This window comes from Mauremys mutica, chromosome 9 (genome assembly GCF_020497125.1).
Source record: "Mauremys mutica isolate MM-2020 ecotype Southern chromosome 9, ASM2049712v1, whole genome shotgun sequence".
NCBI classification, from domain to species: domain Eukaryota; kingdom Metazoa; phylum Chordata; order Testudines; family Geoemydidae; genus Mauremys; species Mauremys mutica.
The window spans coordinates 87,768,788-87,784,976 of NC_059080.1; the positions used below are offsets into that span (position 1 = coordinate 87,768,788).

Consider the following 16,189-nt stretch of genomic DNA (forward strand, 5'->3'; position numbering starts at 1 on the left):
GGAAAGGTAGCATTAAACAAGTATAAAACTGACTAGAACTAGAGAAGTTCATGGAGGATAGGTCCATCAATGGTTATTAGCCATATGCAAGGATAGTGTCCCTAGCCTCTGGGAATGGCCGACAGGATGGATCACTTGATGGTTACCTGTCTGTTCATTCTCTCTGAAGCATCTGGCATTGGCCACTGTCAGAAGACCGGATACTGGGCTAGATGGACCTTTGGTCTGATCCAGTATGGCTGTTCTTATGATATCCTTTTAACTTATTACATTAAATATAGTCATCCAGTTTTTGCTTTTATATATTGATACTGCTTGACTCTAAATATACAAATAAGGAAGCATTTTATCTACCAGAGAACTAAATGAAACAGCACTATTCTCTTTTCAGGTAACTTAATGGCCATGAATCTGCTGTTCTTCATTTACAAAAATAAAAATAAAAAATATGCTCTGATTAGCAAAACAACTAATATATATTTTAAAAGTTTAAGATCTGGGATTTTTGTAAAAGGAAAAGGGGTGGTGTTGGGCATGTGTGTGTTGCATAAACCTGATTAAAAATATTAGCATTTAAATGGTCCAAACTAGCCATTGAAGTTTTCTCTCTATAAGATGTGTGCATCTCCCTTTCTGCTATTGTTATAGCCTATCTGGCTGTAGCACATATGGCAGGCTGTTGATCAGAGTGTTGAATAGCTATCTTCACAACCAGAAGTAATTGGAAAGCTTTTTTGAAATGACAGATAAGATGATGCAATGTGCATCAAACTAATTACCCCTTTCAGTTTTCAAAGCAAGCTGGCATGAGTTAAAACTACAGCCTTAATGTGGCAAAGCACTTAAATATGTGCTTAAGTCCACCTCCATACAGCAGAGCATATGAAGTTTTTATTTTAATCATTATATGATCTTTCCCAAATTTGGGGGAAAGCTCAGAAAGGCAGGGGGTTGCTTTGGACCCATCTTTGGAGAAGGGTGATGGACATCTGTTTTAAGGCTTTGGACTGGGATTCAGGAGATCTGGGTTAAATTCCTGTCTCTGCAGACTTTGTGTGACTTTGGACAAGTCACTTAATCTCTTTGTGCATCAGTTCCCCAGCTGTAAAATGAAGATCATACTGCCTTCCTCCCATTCTTTGTCTGTCCTGGCTGTTTAGCTTATACATTCTTCACGGTGGAGGAGTGTCTCTTACTAAACGTTTGTACAATGCTTTGCAAAAGGGGCCCTGCTGTTTGGAGTTTCTAGGTGCTCTTGTAATAATATAAAATAGCCTACACACACGTCCGTTGAGAAGGAACCCTTAAATGTTCCAACAAGCAAAGGCAGTCATGTTCAACCTATTAGATTTATATAGTATGAAAAAGATTAAATTCCTAAAATTGCTGGGTTAGCCAGCAGGCAGGTAAGAAATCCTTAGTGTCATTAAGGAAGATAAGTGGGAAGCTAGTGACAGATAAAGTTGTTGTTAGTTTGGAACAGAATGAATTCATTGCGTCAGTGTTCTTGAAAGAAATAGTGAAGGTCATGCCTCAAAGACTGGGAGACATTTTCCTAAGGGAGACCAAGAAATCTTAGATGGTCTTATGATTATGCTAAAGTAGGTAGTCAAGCCATAAGCAACAGTCAAAGCTGACAGGGCTCCAGACCCAGATGATTTGTTTTACATAAAGCAAAAATGAATGAAATAAAAATCTCCACTGCAGGCTTTCTTGATAAGAAGGAATAAGAGACACACAGTTAAATTCCATTTTAGGGGGTCTTTATTGGAAGCTAGGGGATGGGACAAGGTCCATACAAATATATAAGCAAAAAAGAATATGGATCCATAAAACAATGCCTGGCTCCTTTAGTTCACCAGTAAGGCCTCATTTTTGTGAATGTCGTGTGGATGCCACAGCAGTTAACAAGTTAAAGTGTTTTGGTTTCTGACTGAAAAAGCAAAGCAAAAATCTTATCTGTGATGTATGTGGCTAAGGGTGAAGGGAGATCCCTAAATAATGGCTACATCAGAGTTGTAGCCAAAACACATGCACGTCTGATTAATTCTTGTTTCCTCATCTGTGAAAAGGGGGTGATAATGCGTAATTGCTTATCACTCTGGGGTGTTGTGAGTTTTAATTGGATAACACTTGTTTAGTGCTTTGAAGATAAAATGCACTATATAAATATTAAGTAATATTACGTTAAGGTCACTGACTTCAAGAGCCCTAGTGTCCTGAAATAGTTAAGCAATCAACTAATCAGCATTGCCAGCCCCAAGCATTCAGAAATCATGAGTCAGGCCCTACAAGAATCATGAGATTTAATCCAAAAAAAAAGTGTTTATTTGCCTTCTGGCTTTGGAGCCTTTTTGAGTCATGTTTCCAAGCTTTTCTCTGCAATCATGAGGATTAGAAACTTAAACTTTGTCAGTTTTTATTTAAAAAATAAATTCTCACATAGAGTTATGTGATTAAGAGCTGGGGATTTAAGAAAAACATGAGACTCGTGATAAAATTGTGAAAGCTGGCAGCGCTGTTCTTTGCTGAAGCATTTTCAGCTGGGCCTGCAGTGCATTGACGGAGAGATCTGAGTACCAGAGCTTGTTCTATTGAGTTCTCCTTCCCTCCTTTTGTGACACTCTCAACAAAGAATACTCCAGCCAAACACTGTATTAACTGACCCCACTCCTAAAGATTCCCAGGTGGATGTTTACTCTGGCTGGAAAAACTAACCCCTTCTTATTTGCTTTGCTACCAACAAGGGTCTTATTTCACTCAGATGCCCTTTTTTCCCCCACTAACCTTTTAAATTATTTTCCTTTCAAAGTTCACTCTAGCTAGTTGGCACATGCTTTGTGACCAAGCAGCCTCCATGGTATGTTTCCGTTGGTCTGGGTATCAGTGGGCTCTGTCAAAGCAGTGTCAGTAGGAGACGACATATCTTCATCTGATTTGGACATTGATTTCAGTGTAACTGGAGGGCAAAGAGAGAGCTCAGCAATGCCATGGATGTTCTGCCTTTTTTGATCTCCCAACTAAAGAACAAGTTTCTTTGTTGCAGAACTGCAAAAACTCATTAACACCACCGCCACTGCCTGACGTGCCACAATTTTAGCGAAGTAAATGGGACCTTGACAAGGTGGACAAAGACAACTTGTAACTTCATTTTTAATACACATACTATTGATAAAACCCGTTTGTAAGGAAAGTTGTTGCTACACCTTTTTTTCTTTTTTTTCTTTTTTTTTTTTTTTAAGAACAGGGATGGACAATCAAAATAGTTTTTGAACTGCAGGTGACTTTTGAAAGTAAAAGGGCACAAAATAGAATAAATAAATATTATATCTATCTTAATAACCTGCTACAGAAATCTCTTTGGAACACACACATACTAGCTTTACCCCTTTCCCAATAAATAAGTTGCATGTTAAAATTCTCTAATTTATATTTTTTTTTCAACCATGGTACAAAACAATATAATTAGCTTTACTGTGCTGTGCCCTCTCTCCCTCCAACCTCTTGAATGGAGCCTGTTATTTCTTAAATGCAGTTTACTCATCCTCTCTAAAATTTTATCTTGCAGACGTGAAACTCGCAAGACATGTACTTCCTTGGGCTGTTGTCTTTGCTGGTTTTGCAAAGTAAGGCCTTGAGCACAAATTTTCCTAATGAAGCTATTGCAGAGTTTTCAGTGAACATTTATAATCAGCTGCGGGCCACCGGGGAAGATGAGAATATTCTGTTCTCTCCTCTGAGCATTGCAATTGCCCTGGGGATGGTGGAACTTGGAGCTCATGGATCCACTTTAAAAGAAATTCGACATTCCCTGGGATATGACAGCTTGAAAAATGGTAAGGTCTTCTAATTGTGTTTCTCTGTGTATTTTTGTTGTAAAGGAAGAGATGGGGCCTATTGAACAACCATGGAAAGGTCAAGGTTTTGTTCATGGATTTCTTAAGGAGAAAGTATGAACACCTGTTAGGTGTTGCACTTGAAAAGTAGTAGAATTTCTTGAAACTGTAATTTTATGCAATTTGTGTAATGTCTAATGTAAATATTTTTAGTATAACTATTTTGTGATTCCTTGATGGTACTAGGTGATAAGATTTCTTCTATTCTAAATTTGAACAGCTGGTGTACTGGGGTAAATATTTAGCATCATTAGATAAACTCCTGTTTAAAATTGATAACAGATGGGCAGATAATGCCTATTGTATGAACTAGTGAGTTGAAATAGAGACAAGAAAATATAAACCTAGAAAAATTTCCTATATTCTATGTTATCCTTTTGTGTGTAAATACCTGTTCTTAATAATATAGGATCAAATTCTACCCTCAGTTACATCTACGTACCTTCAATATCATTGTGTGGACATACTTGAGGGCAAATTTTGTTCACAGGTATTAGTGGTGGTTGTTTGTAGTGAATCTGCTGGGCATTTCCACTTCACTGCATGTCTCTGAGTAAATGTAACTACCCCATAATGTGACTGTAACTAGAGACCGCCACGTCAAAGGATCATAATGATTCTGAGAGGTACTGTATGTAGGTGTTTGCTTGGAAACCCGTGAGTGAAATTTCAGGCCTTTATTAAAACCCATTGGACCTGGGGGCCTCTGAGGAGCAGCAGTTTGAGGCAGCCTAGGAAATAAGGTGGTGCTCTGGAGGTATATGCATGTAATTCCACTGGCCCTGCAATAGCCGTTTTGCATAGTCTCCTACACAGACGATGCCTGCAGATTATATTTGCTGCCTAGTTCTACAATTTTGCCTCAAAGGCTAGGTCTACACTGCGGGGGGGTCGACCTAAGATACGCAACTTCAGCTACGCAAATAGCGTAGCTGAAGTCAGCGTATCTTAGGTCTATTTACCTGGCCATGAGGACGGTGGCGAGTTGACTACTGCTGCTCCTCCGTTGACTCCACTTCCGCCTCTCGCTGCGGTGGAGTTCCGGAGTCGACAGCAGAGCGATCGGGGATCGATTTTATCGCGTCTACACTAGATGTGATAAATTGATCCCTGATAGATCGATCAGTACACGCCGATACGGCGGGTAGGGTAGATATACCCTAAGGGATTAAAAACAGACAATTACACTCTGATATTTGAAAGTGTAGTCCAGTTAATGCAAACCAGGCCATGCTCGGATCTCAGACACATACTTTGTGTACACAGCTATCAACTCCTATTTCAGCTGTTGCAGTGCACTCTACATGAAGCTATCTCCAAAGACCAGCCGGAAGCTTCAGCTATTGTAGAAAGCAGCAGGTTGCTTGAATCTTTGTTCAGTACACATTAAACTCACTACGCTTGTTCTCCATATGCTTTATTGGCTTCTGACTTGACTCCAGGAGCAATTCTGGTTGCTGGGATTTTTAATCTGTGAAACCTGTTACTGTCAGAGTTCCTGGTTATCTAAGAGACTGCTTTTCTCCTTCCCTGGGCAGTGTCCTGACAACTGAAATTAACTGAAGTAATTTTAAAGTCCCTAGACCTAAGTTCCGCTGATGAAGAGTTCTCAGTGGAGGGCTTTAGCATTGAAACTCATTGCTTTTTTTTTTTTTTTTTCCCTCCCCAGGGCCCCAAACTGTTAACATTTAGGACACAATACAAGACCCATTGAGCATTTGGGAGGGAAACATGCTAGAATAATTTTTTCTTCTCGGGATAGGTCAGAATGATTCATTTTGATGTTGGGACAAATGAAAGCACTACAGTTGGCAGGGTTGTGTGTGGGGTTGAGGGAATGGCTCGCTAATGCTGCTTATTGTGGACAGTAGAAACCCAAACTAGTCATTGCACAGTGGCCTGCCATGCAGATTAATTCACATCTTCAGTATCTGAAATGGAACAGTCTACAACGTGCACATTCAAGTCAGTGTAATGTAGTATATTATCTTGGTCACTGTGTGTGCTTTTTTATTATTATTTTTGACCTCTGATTTGTTTACATTTTCTGTCTGAGTCTTTTAAAAAAAAATAAAAAATAAACAACTCTAGAATGTTAATGGATTTTCTGTACTTGAGGCTAAAATATCATTATGAATTGGTAGTGGGGAGCCTTAAGGAAAACAAACTACTTGTAATGTTTTTCTTTTTCTTTTATTTTCTTTTCAGGTGAAGAATTTTCATTCTTGAAGGACCTTTCTGATATGGCAAGTACTGAGGAAAGCCAGTACGTGATGACAATTGCCAACTCCCTCTATGTTCAGAATGGATTTCACATCAGTGACAAATTTTTGCAATTAGTGAAAAAATACTTTAAAGCTGAAGTAGAAAATGTAGACTTTAGTCAAAGTGCAGCTGTAGCTAACCACATCAATAAGTGGGTTGAGAATCATACAAATAGTAAGTCCCTGTAGTTCTTTTATTTCTCTCTGACTGTAAATGTTTGGTTGTGTCGTGCTGAAGTAGGTCAGTACTGGTTGACCTTTGTCTTGTCTGTTACCTTAATCTTAAGTGAGAGAGAAGATATCTTCTCTCTCAGACAATTCTAGCATCAGTTCTTAATACAATTATATTTTTTCCTGTACTATGATAGTCCTTTCAAAAATCAGCTTTTGCCATCGCTAACCACACCGTGGTATCTGAGAGAGACTCATTTCCTCTTCTACATATAAGAAAATAACTGCGGTATCTACTGGTAAAATAATGACACTTTACTAGCAATCACTCTGTGATTTGAGTCTCTATTTTCTATTTAATATAAATGTATTTTATTAATGAAAATTTAATTTTTTTCATGCTTTCTTTCTAAAACTGTTGGTTACTAAATATAAAATATGTTTAAAGACGTTACTGGCCTGAGCTTAGTAATGACTTAAAATGAGAATTGTGAGTGCTCATTACCTCTCAGGATCAGGCCCAAATATATTAAGGAATATAAAGTCAGTTTTGGTAGACATGTGCAGATCCACTGACAAAATCTGGACACATGCAGCCCCTGTTGACTTCAGTGGAAGCCATATCAGTGTTGCCAAAGACAGAATTTGACCATTGATAACACTATCACTACTAAGGTGAACAGAGATCTCTAGTAGGAGAAAACAGTAAATGCAAAACTAAAAAAGCAAATGTATTTGTCAGATTTGCTGTTGAATTCTGATCATTGCCTGTGTGGTGCTCCCATTGATTGCTTGGTTCCATACATACTTGGAGAGCAAATAGAAGCAGAGCGTGTTCCAACTTGTGGATCAGAGAAAATAATTATGCTCTAATTCCTTTTCCACTACGTCTCTTAAATTAGTTTGTGGTGATACTATTTTAACAATAGAGGCCAGATTCTGTCCTTAGTTGCAACACTGTAAGTCTAAAGGTAAGGTCAGAATTTTTCTAGGAATTTCTACCACACACACATCCCCATGATATCTGAGAATCTAGCTGTAGAGCTGTTATGGGAAGAAATGCGTTATTTAATATGTACATTTGTGGCATAAATGGGAAAAGTACTGGCTCTTGCTCCAGTTTGAATTCATCCTGTTTTGCCAAAGTATTTGGGAGTGTGTTGCACCTCAGAGTTAAAATCCTGCCTTGCTTTTTGGAAACACAGAAATGGAGGGAACAAAGTAGCACTAGCCATGCAATAGGTCACATCATGCTGGCATAGGTGAATGTACAGTTGTGTGAACCTTTGTGTTTTTAGAAGGCACAGTATAAGCACCTGTCTAATGCCTGCTGCACAAGCATCCTTGGTGCTGACCAAGCTGGCAATCCACAGTCCACTGGGGCCATGATGCACTTACAGGCAGTCGTAGTCCCTCAGCTTAATGTCCCTGTAGCACCAGAGCTCATTCTTGCCTGGTTGCTATCAAGGGAAGAGGAGACCCTCTCCCTCACAACAGTGCCACAGAGGGGTAGTCGGGATTTCATCCATGGCTTGTTAAACACACTCCTCTCAAAGCTTTGAGTAATAAGTGCTCAACAAGGTTCAAAATAAATGAGACATACCTGTCTTAAGAAAATATTCCACACCATATAGAAACCTAATATACAGTAATGTGTGTTACCAAGAACTGTTTGGAAAATGTCACTGAAAATGAAATTTCGAACAAGGAAAGGAAAGACTTCAGATTCTCTCCCCCCCCCACCCCCCCATTCAAACAAGCTTTTAGTGTGTGTGTGTGTGTGTGTGTGTGTGTGTGTGTTCTCTTGACTGTGGTAATCTTTCTGCCTCAAGGGACATTGCTCTGAATAAACTGAAGTATAAACAAAAACAGTTACTCCCAGGACAGCATGAACCAGATTCTGCCCTCAGATGCACAAATGTGATACCAATTGGCTGCTCTGTGGAGTTCTGCAAATGCATCTAGAGGCAGAATTTGACTCTAAACACACTCACGAACAAATCATAAATTGAGAAGTAATAACCAGATAGAGTGCCTTTTTTTTTTTAACCCATTATATAACATGTTGGTCATAAATAGGAGTAAGGAATCCATCTGGGATGAATTATTAAATTCAGTGACTAGATTTGTCACTATTCTTACAGAGTTATAAACTCAGAATTATTTTACTGAAAACAAGTTGTATCCAATCAGTAACAGACAATGCACTCTGATTGGAATAATTTATTTAGGAGTGTAAGCATAGCAGCTGCTATGCTCGGCTAACAAGCCTCTCATGACTACAGTAGATGTAAGATGTGGGGCTTTGCCTGTGTGAAAACCAAGTACCTGGCTCACTCTCAGGGCCGTAAGCAAGGCCAGGCAACTGCCCAGGACGCAAAGTGGTGGGGGCAAAAAAATGATGGGGGCAGGGGTGAAAGTAACTACAGACACTTACCGGTATGGGGCTGGGGCTGGCCCCCAGAAGGGGCGGAGCCTCAGGCGGAAAGGGCAAGGCTGGGGGGGGTCAGCATCCCCCAGCCAGCCCTTCCATGCCACCTGGCCTGTGCTGCTTGGGGCTCCAGTGGTGATTTAAAGGGCCAGCCCCGGGGCAGCTGCTCTCTTTGCCCCCTACCTGCCCATTGGCAGCTGAGAGGGGGGTCAAAAGGGGCAGGGATGTTAAAGCGCTGCAGGGTCCTTTGCCATGGGAGCACTTTAACATTGCTGCCTCCCCTCCCCCTCCCCCGGTCAGTGGCCTTGCTGGTAGGGCTGCCAAGGTGGGGAGGGGGGGCAGCAATGTTAAAGCGCTGCTGCGGCAAAGGACCCTCCTTAAAGCACTGCCGTGGCAGCACTTTAACATCCCTGCCCCTTTTGCCTCCCCTGTCAGCAGCCCTGCCGGCACAGACCCGACCTACGCGGTACCAGCCCGTGTCGGCTCACTTTCACCCCTGGATGGGGGTGAAAGAAAGAGTAGGGGGTGCAAATATGCTTGCTCACTCCAGACACTAAAATGTCTAGTGACGGTGCTGCCCGCTCTTGATGTCATTGCTATTAAAGGCCCCACTCAATGGGACTCTTTACGTTCTTAAAGTTAAGCACATCTTCAGGTGTTTCTTTAGATTACAGCCCAAGTCCATAAAAGTTGATCCCCTGGGAGGGAAATAGTGAACTGTACTGTAACACCAGGAGAAACTTTCTTTATTTGACCTACATTTCCTCAAGGTTTCAGTGTGGGTTATATTTTAAAAGTGATGCTTAGAAACAAGTGACTGATATACACTTGAAGGAAGGATTTACATACCGACACTGTGATTTATGTTTTGAAAATGCTGGAAAATTAATTTGGGATTTACTGAGGAAATCTGAAATGGAAATTTTATGTTAGTGCTATTTTTTATTTTCTTGCCTTTTGCAAGCTGGATGAGTTTTGATTGAATATTCAATTTTACGTGCGGTTTGAAGCATTCCTTTTCCTTTCTATCTGACAGACATGATCAAAGATTTTGCCTCATCAAGGGATTTCAGTGCTCTAACTCATTTGGCCCTCGTCAATGCAGTCTACTTCAAGGGAAACTGGAAGTCGCAATTCAGACCTGAAAACACAAGGACTTTCTCTTTCACTAAAGATGATGAAAGTGAAGTGCAGATTCCAATGATGTACCAACAGGGAGAATTTTATTATGGTAAGCTGGGACCTGGACAGCTGACTTAATTAGTGCAGATAACTCGAACTCATTGTAGCAATAATATGACACTACTTATTCAGTCGTGCACAATTCTGCACACGTTTGTATATGGTTGCCCAACTATATGCAGTTACCTGATTGGCATTCCCTTGTTGGGTATTTCTTCACACACACGGTCAGTTAAATGTTGCCTTGACAGAATTCATCTTTTATTTTGTTTTATAACTTCAACGGGTAATATTGAAGCTTATTTTTAAGCATTTTTTTTCTTTTTTATCAATTTAAATTTTCAGTTGCAGGAAATTATGATGGGGTAAATAATAATTAATGACGGTAGACATTGAGCGTCAATAAGTTTAAGCTTTATAATGGTTAAAACACAAATTGTCAAAGTCACTTGTCAAATATACAAAGTAAAGTTCCTTAAATTATGAAATGTTTGATTTTGAAGTTTGATTTCATCATGTTCTGATGTGTAAGGTGTCATCTCTTATCCTATTCAAAAGCAGTTCTGAAAGTTACTAGGCTTTAGGGAAACTGAATTTTTTGGTCTACTTATTTATTGCTTTAGATTTCTAAAATATAACGAAGTGCCTGTCTTGTGCTCTGTATACCTATTTCATAAATTATAATGAGTAAAGGATTGCTTATAAACATATCTACCTCAGACTGTGAGAGAAAAGGGGTGCCCAGAAGGGTAACAAATCTGGGTTCTGGCAGACCAAGCAGGGAGCAAGTTAAGTAAGTTATTTTTCTCCACATGAGGATGTAACTACACTTGGAGAGAGAAAATGCTAGACAAGTAAATGTAAGCAGTGTATAGCTGAATTGTTTTGATGATGACACTAAAGTAATAGAGGAGGATTGGTCAAGTGATAAGTGGTATCAAAAGCTGAGATCCATGTTCAGTCTAACTGGCATGGTTTTTTTCTGAATTGTATTCTAACACTTGAGGGATCTACTTTTTTAAATACTATATATTATCTTAGAAACACTTTACAAACTTTAATTGACCATCACAAGGAATCAAGTATTGAGAGACTATAGACTAAAATTTTCAAAAGCGCCTTTAAGTTACATCTACACTACAGATGTCTGCTAGTATAATTATGTTAGTTAGGGATCCCACCGTTTCACGTCCTGACCCAGATAACTATGCCAGCACAAATTTGTAGTGTAGGCCTGGCTTAAGCCTCATTTTAAAATATAATTTAGGCATTTGGGAGCTTAAGTTTCATTGAGAGTCAGTGAGTCAGTTTACTTAGGCTCTTTGGAAAGCTTAAAATGAGGTTAGTAATTTAAGGTTCGTTGTTTTGCTGCCTTCTGAATACAGTGTACGTATTTGTTATGTTTAATTTAATTTACATCTGATAGATTACTAGTGTTGCATAGCGTGCATCTTCCCTCAGTTCGTTTAGTAAAGACAAAGTTTAAAGGAAATGCTTATTATGGAATTATATTCCTTTTTTGTAGGGGAGTTCAGCGATGGCTCCAATGAAGCAGGAGGTATCTATCAAGTTCTGGAAATACCATACGAAGGCGATGAGATAAGTATGATGATAGTTCTTTCCAGACAGGAAGTTCCACTAGTCACACTGGAGCCATTGGTCAAAGCCCAGTTGATTGAGGAATGGGCTAACTCTGTGAAAAAACAAAAAGTGGAGGTATATCTACCAAGGTGAGGATATATTTCCAAGTACACATTTTAAACGAGGGTGCATTTGTATGTGCTTTTCCTGCTGTGTCTTTATATGACTGTACAGGGTAGTAGAGAAGGATGGGCGCAGTAGCAAATGCTGTTAATCATCACAACAGTGTTTTCTGTTTTCAGGATGGCTTGAGATTTGTCATGTGCTTTGCAGGGGGGTGGATTTTAGAACACAGATGTAAAATTTCTAGGCAGTGAGAGAACAGGGTGGGAATCCTTGGAGATTTCCCATTAAAATTACCTCCAAGAGGCCATTTTATTTTGATGTAAGTTGATCCAAATTGAAAACTTTCTTACTGTCAGCACTGATTTTAAGGATTAAGGATTGATTTACACTGGTTACTTGGAGCAATGATAGATCCGTTCCATCAGATACAAACCTCTCATCGGGCTTTTCTGTAGCCATCTGTTGCAGTGGTGACCCTTGCCAGTTACCTTTTGGATAAGGAAGTATTTGCAGTTACATAACCTTAGTGTTTGTAGTATGCAAGGTTATTCTGTAATAAGCGCAGGAACATACAGGAATCCCTCCACATTTGTTTTCCCTTTGGGCCTGATGCAAAGTCCGCTGATGTCAATGGCAAGACTTCTATTGACTTCAGAGGACTTTATATCAAGCTATTGCATCTGTTATCCTTAGGTGACATTGACAGTTTTTCAGTGTATAACAAGAACTTCCCTCAGCGATGTATGCAGTTTTTGAAAAGATGCTCTTTAATCATCTTAATTTCTCAATTTAGACTAGCTGAACTTTCATTATATCTATATATCTAAGACTATAATTGTGCTTCTCATTTATTGTTTTGTGTAAGGCTTCTGTAGGCCACTCTACAAACTGAACAACTGGAGGGAAAAAAAAAGTGGCAAAGGAATGGTTTGAAAACAGGGAACAGATGGTGGCAGAGGACATCTGAAGTGTATTATGGTCCAGTGGTTTTAAGGAACTGTTATCTTTGCCACCATTCTGTTGTTGCTGAACAAAGACATAAAATGGTAGTTACTGCTCTTTATTTCAGTAACATTTAATTGAAATGGTGTACGTATGACCCGAGGGATAATTTATAACTGTTTTATTTTAAACAAATAAAACTTTCTTAGCCAAACCCTTGTTACCCATGTGAAGGTCCTTTTCATGAAGATACCTGCAGCCATGGGAGCATGCTATGGATTGTGGAGCAAATCCAGAATTATAGGGCTAGATGAAGGCAAGCCAGGGCCCTGGGCACATCACACCACCCCATTCTGGTCCTGTCTCAAGCCATGCCCCATCCCACCACCACTTGAAGTGGCAGAGGCTGGGAAATCCCTCCCAGAAAGGCAAGAGCATTATCTTGGGGTCTCCATCTCCCCCAGACAGGAGGGTAACTCCTCCCTTCACCTCGAGAGCAGCACAGGTAACCACTTCTTCCACCACCACCCTCGTCCCCTGCACTCTGAAGAAGCACTGGGGAGTGGGAGGGGGCTTGCACAGCAGGCAGGGTGTATCTACTTGGGCTGGGCCCATTACACTGTTCTTCAGTTGGGGTGGTGTTGGCAGGGCCCTCCAGAGCAATGCCCCCATTGAGATCATCCCTCTCAGAACTACTGTTCCAGGCTCTCTGCAGACTCAGGCAGGTGTCGTTACATCTGTTACAGTTCTATCACGTTTTTTTCAAGTTTTTTTCTTTGCAACCATAAGTGCTAGAAATTTAAAAAAAAAAAAAAAGCATAGACTATCAATGTTCCTCTAATTTTTTTTCCATCAATGTGTGGAATAAATTTTGTTATGTGCACTGAGGTATGTGTGTCACAAGTAGAAACAAAAAAATTAGATATAATTATATATTTTTTTAAAAGTTAAATAAGGATAATTACTCCAGCCAGGCCGGGTTAGGCATTTTAGAACTCACTACTCAAAGAATTAAATTTTAAGTGTAAGAGAAATAAAAATTATGAAATGCATAGACCAGTCAAAACACTAAAATAACACACTTTGAAAGAATAAAATGACAGCGAATATATGTGTGCATTGCAGGAAGTACCAAGAAGTAACAACAATAATACAACAAGTATGTGTTGGGAGGCGAGTGTGACAGAGACTGTGTGTGTGTGTGTGTGCTGGCTGCTGGGGAAGTGTCTGAGAGAAACCCTGTGCTGTCTCTTTAAGGCACTCACTGAAAGCTCTCCTGCTCTGATCTGAGCCCTGTTGTCTCCCCTCCCCTGCTCTGCGGAGATGGGGTGCACGGGCAGGGGAGAATGACGGGGCAATCTCAGAAATAATGCACTGTCTCTTTAAGAAAGTCCGGCGCACCCAGTGGGAGGGTCCCAGGGGTAGCTGCAGGATGGAGCAATGTTGTGAGGGGAGGGGCACCTGAACACATGGCTGCCGGCTGTCCGCAGCACTTAAATCTCTCTGTCTCTGCTGCTCAAGCGTGCAGCTTACAGGGAACACATGACTCTATAATGTCACATGATTCCAGGAGTCAGGATCCTAGGCATGCGCCTATAGTGCATAGACTTTAATCCAGTCCTGCTGGGTTATGTGCATTTCCCCACTCCTATTGTTCCTCCTCCTCTAACCAACAGTTGATAATCAAACTGGATAAAATTGGGTGCCATTAATCTCCTTCTGTATTTTTCAGATTATTAAAAAAACTAATGTGGCCTTGAAATTCAACATAGAGATACAGTAATTCCCTTACTAAATTGCAGAGATTAACTGTGCACTCCCAGCATGCTAGATTTCCATTAGGATTCAGAGGTGATCTGCAGGATTTTATCAGTGCACTAAATAAACACTTCATAAATATTTTATCCTCTGACTGAAAAGGCACATTATGAAATATGGCCTGCAGACTCTGTCCACTGAGAATCGAAAGCAGCAGTGGAATAAAATTAAATTTTCATGCCCCCGAAAGATGGTATCCAATTATAAAGTGAACATTTTTTAAACTTATACATTTGTAATCGGGCCTGAATGACTAGCCACAGCAGAGTTAATCACAACTTTTCCAATTTCTATCTGTGTGCAAATGAAACTCTGTATTACTTCTCTTAATAGCAAAGGGGAGAATTGTACAGGATTGTTTAAATTATACTTTCTCATTTTCCATTTTCAAATCATTGTTTCCAGCTTAACCAGGGCTAAAGTGATCAACATTTTAATCCACTTCTGCGTAGAAGTGAAACAGACCATGAAACTAATTTACAAAAATGTCTCCCAAACATAATTTATTTGAAGAGAACCAAAGGGAGAACTACTGGCTAATAAGAGCGCAGTCTGAGCAGCTCTTCTTATGGAGTGTCTAACTATGCCCGGACTTTAAAATTACTGTCCTTCATTTATTTTTATTTACTTGCCATCCTTTTTAAAATATGTCTCAAACTGGTCAAAGAGTTTCACATGCCACAGTTGGTATGCCTTAAAAACAGGAGTGGGGGGGAGAGCTTTGCCTCCCTGCTCATTCTCTCCTTGTCCCTTCTGCTATTTCTGGCATTTGTTAGCTCCGGTTCTTCTTGTGATATGATCATAGAGATGTACAGAATTCGTGGTAGAGCAGCTCTTACCGCTGTGAATGATGGCTGTGGTAGAGTATGCTTATGGCCTGGTCCTGATGGACAAAGATGGGGAGGAAGGAGACTGTTTCAGTCATGTTCGCTCAGATGAGTTAGCTTTGACACCGTTGAAAAGCCCTGTTAAGATGCAGGCTAATATGTCTGAAGCCATTTTAACTGACCATATAGAAGCCTAGGCTCCCTAGGAGACTAAAACACTGCTTCAGATGCTGAGGGCTTATATTGGCCATCTGGGCAGGTGTGAATTTTACCTGTGATGTGAACTAATGCACCTGTTCCTCTTTTTTTTGCATTTGCTTTACTTTTATGCAGAGCAAAAAGCAATGTGCTATGGACTAGTTTGAGAACCTAGATTTTCAACTTCTTCTCACAAACTAAGTAACTTTGAAATGATAACCTGTGGCTGAATTACATTTTTGCTCCAACTCCTTTTGCTGTATGAGCAAAAAGTAGATCCATTCCTGATTGATTCTAAGTACTCTTAACTCCCATTTGGTTCAGTAGGAATTCAGCACCTCACAGGAGGCACTCAGCATCTTGTGGGACTGGGCCCTCTCTCCTTTCTCTTCTGTCCTTTCTGAACCATAGAGGTTTTGGATGAATCGTATTAATTAATTCTCTATATAAACTCTAAACTAAGGACTCTGTTCTGCAAAGGACATAAATGACTCCTCTAAATCTCACTGCTGTATAACTTTAATCCTTGATGCAGGGCTCATCTTCCATAATTCTTTGAAAACTGGCATTTATTGGAAAGCTTGATCATATCAGAGAAGTTTAGATATTGTGTTTTGCTATTGCTAGATGATACGGTGCCTGCTCTAAAGAGAAACATGGTCATCTACTTTAGTGATCTCTGGATCAGGCCCACAGTTCTAGGTAGGAAGTGAAGAGACAGACCAGGTAAACCTATTAAAAATATGACTGCCA

At 40.0% G+C, this 16,189-nt stretch overlaps 1 protein-coding gene across 1 annotated transcript in view; it reads left to right on the forward strand.

Moving 5' to 3' along the window:
* The window catches only part of SERPINI1 (serpin family I member 1), a 70,724-nt gene that overhangs the window by 36,130 nt on the left and 18,405 nt on the right, over positions 1-16,189 (forward strand). The window contains exons 2-5 of the mRNA XM_045029942.1: positions 3,569-3,836; positions 6,105-6,335; positions 9,799-9,993; positions 11,470-11,674. Of these exons, the coding sequence (XP_044885877.1) occupies positions 3,587-3,836; positions 6,105-6,335; positions 9,799-9,993; positions 11,470-11,674 (881 nt within the window). The 5' untranslated portion in view covers positions 3,569-3,586. The remainder of the gene's footprint in view (positions 1-3,568; positions 3,837-6,104; positions 6,336-9,798; positions 9,994-11,469; positions 11,675-16,189) is intronic.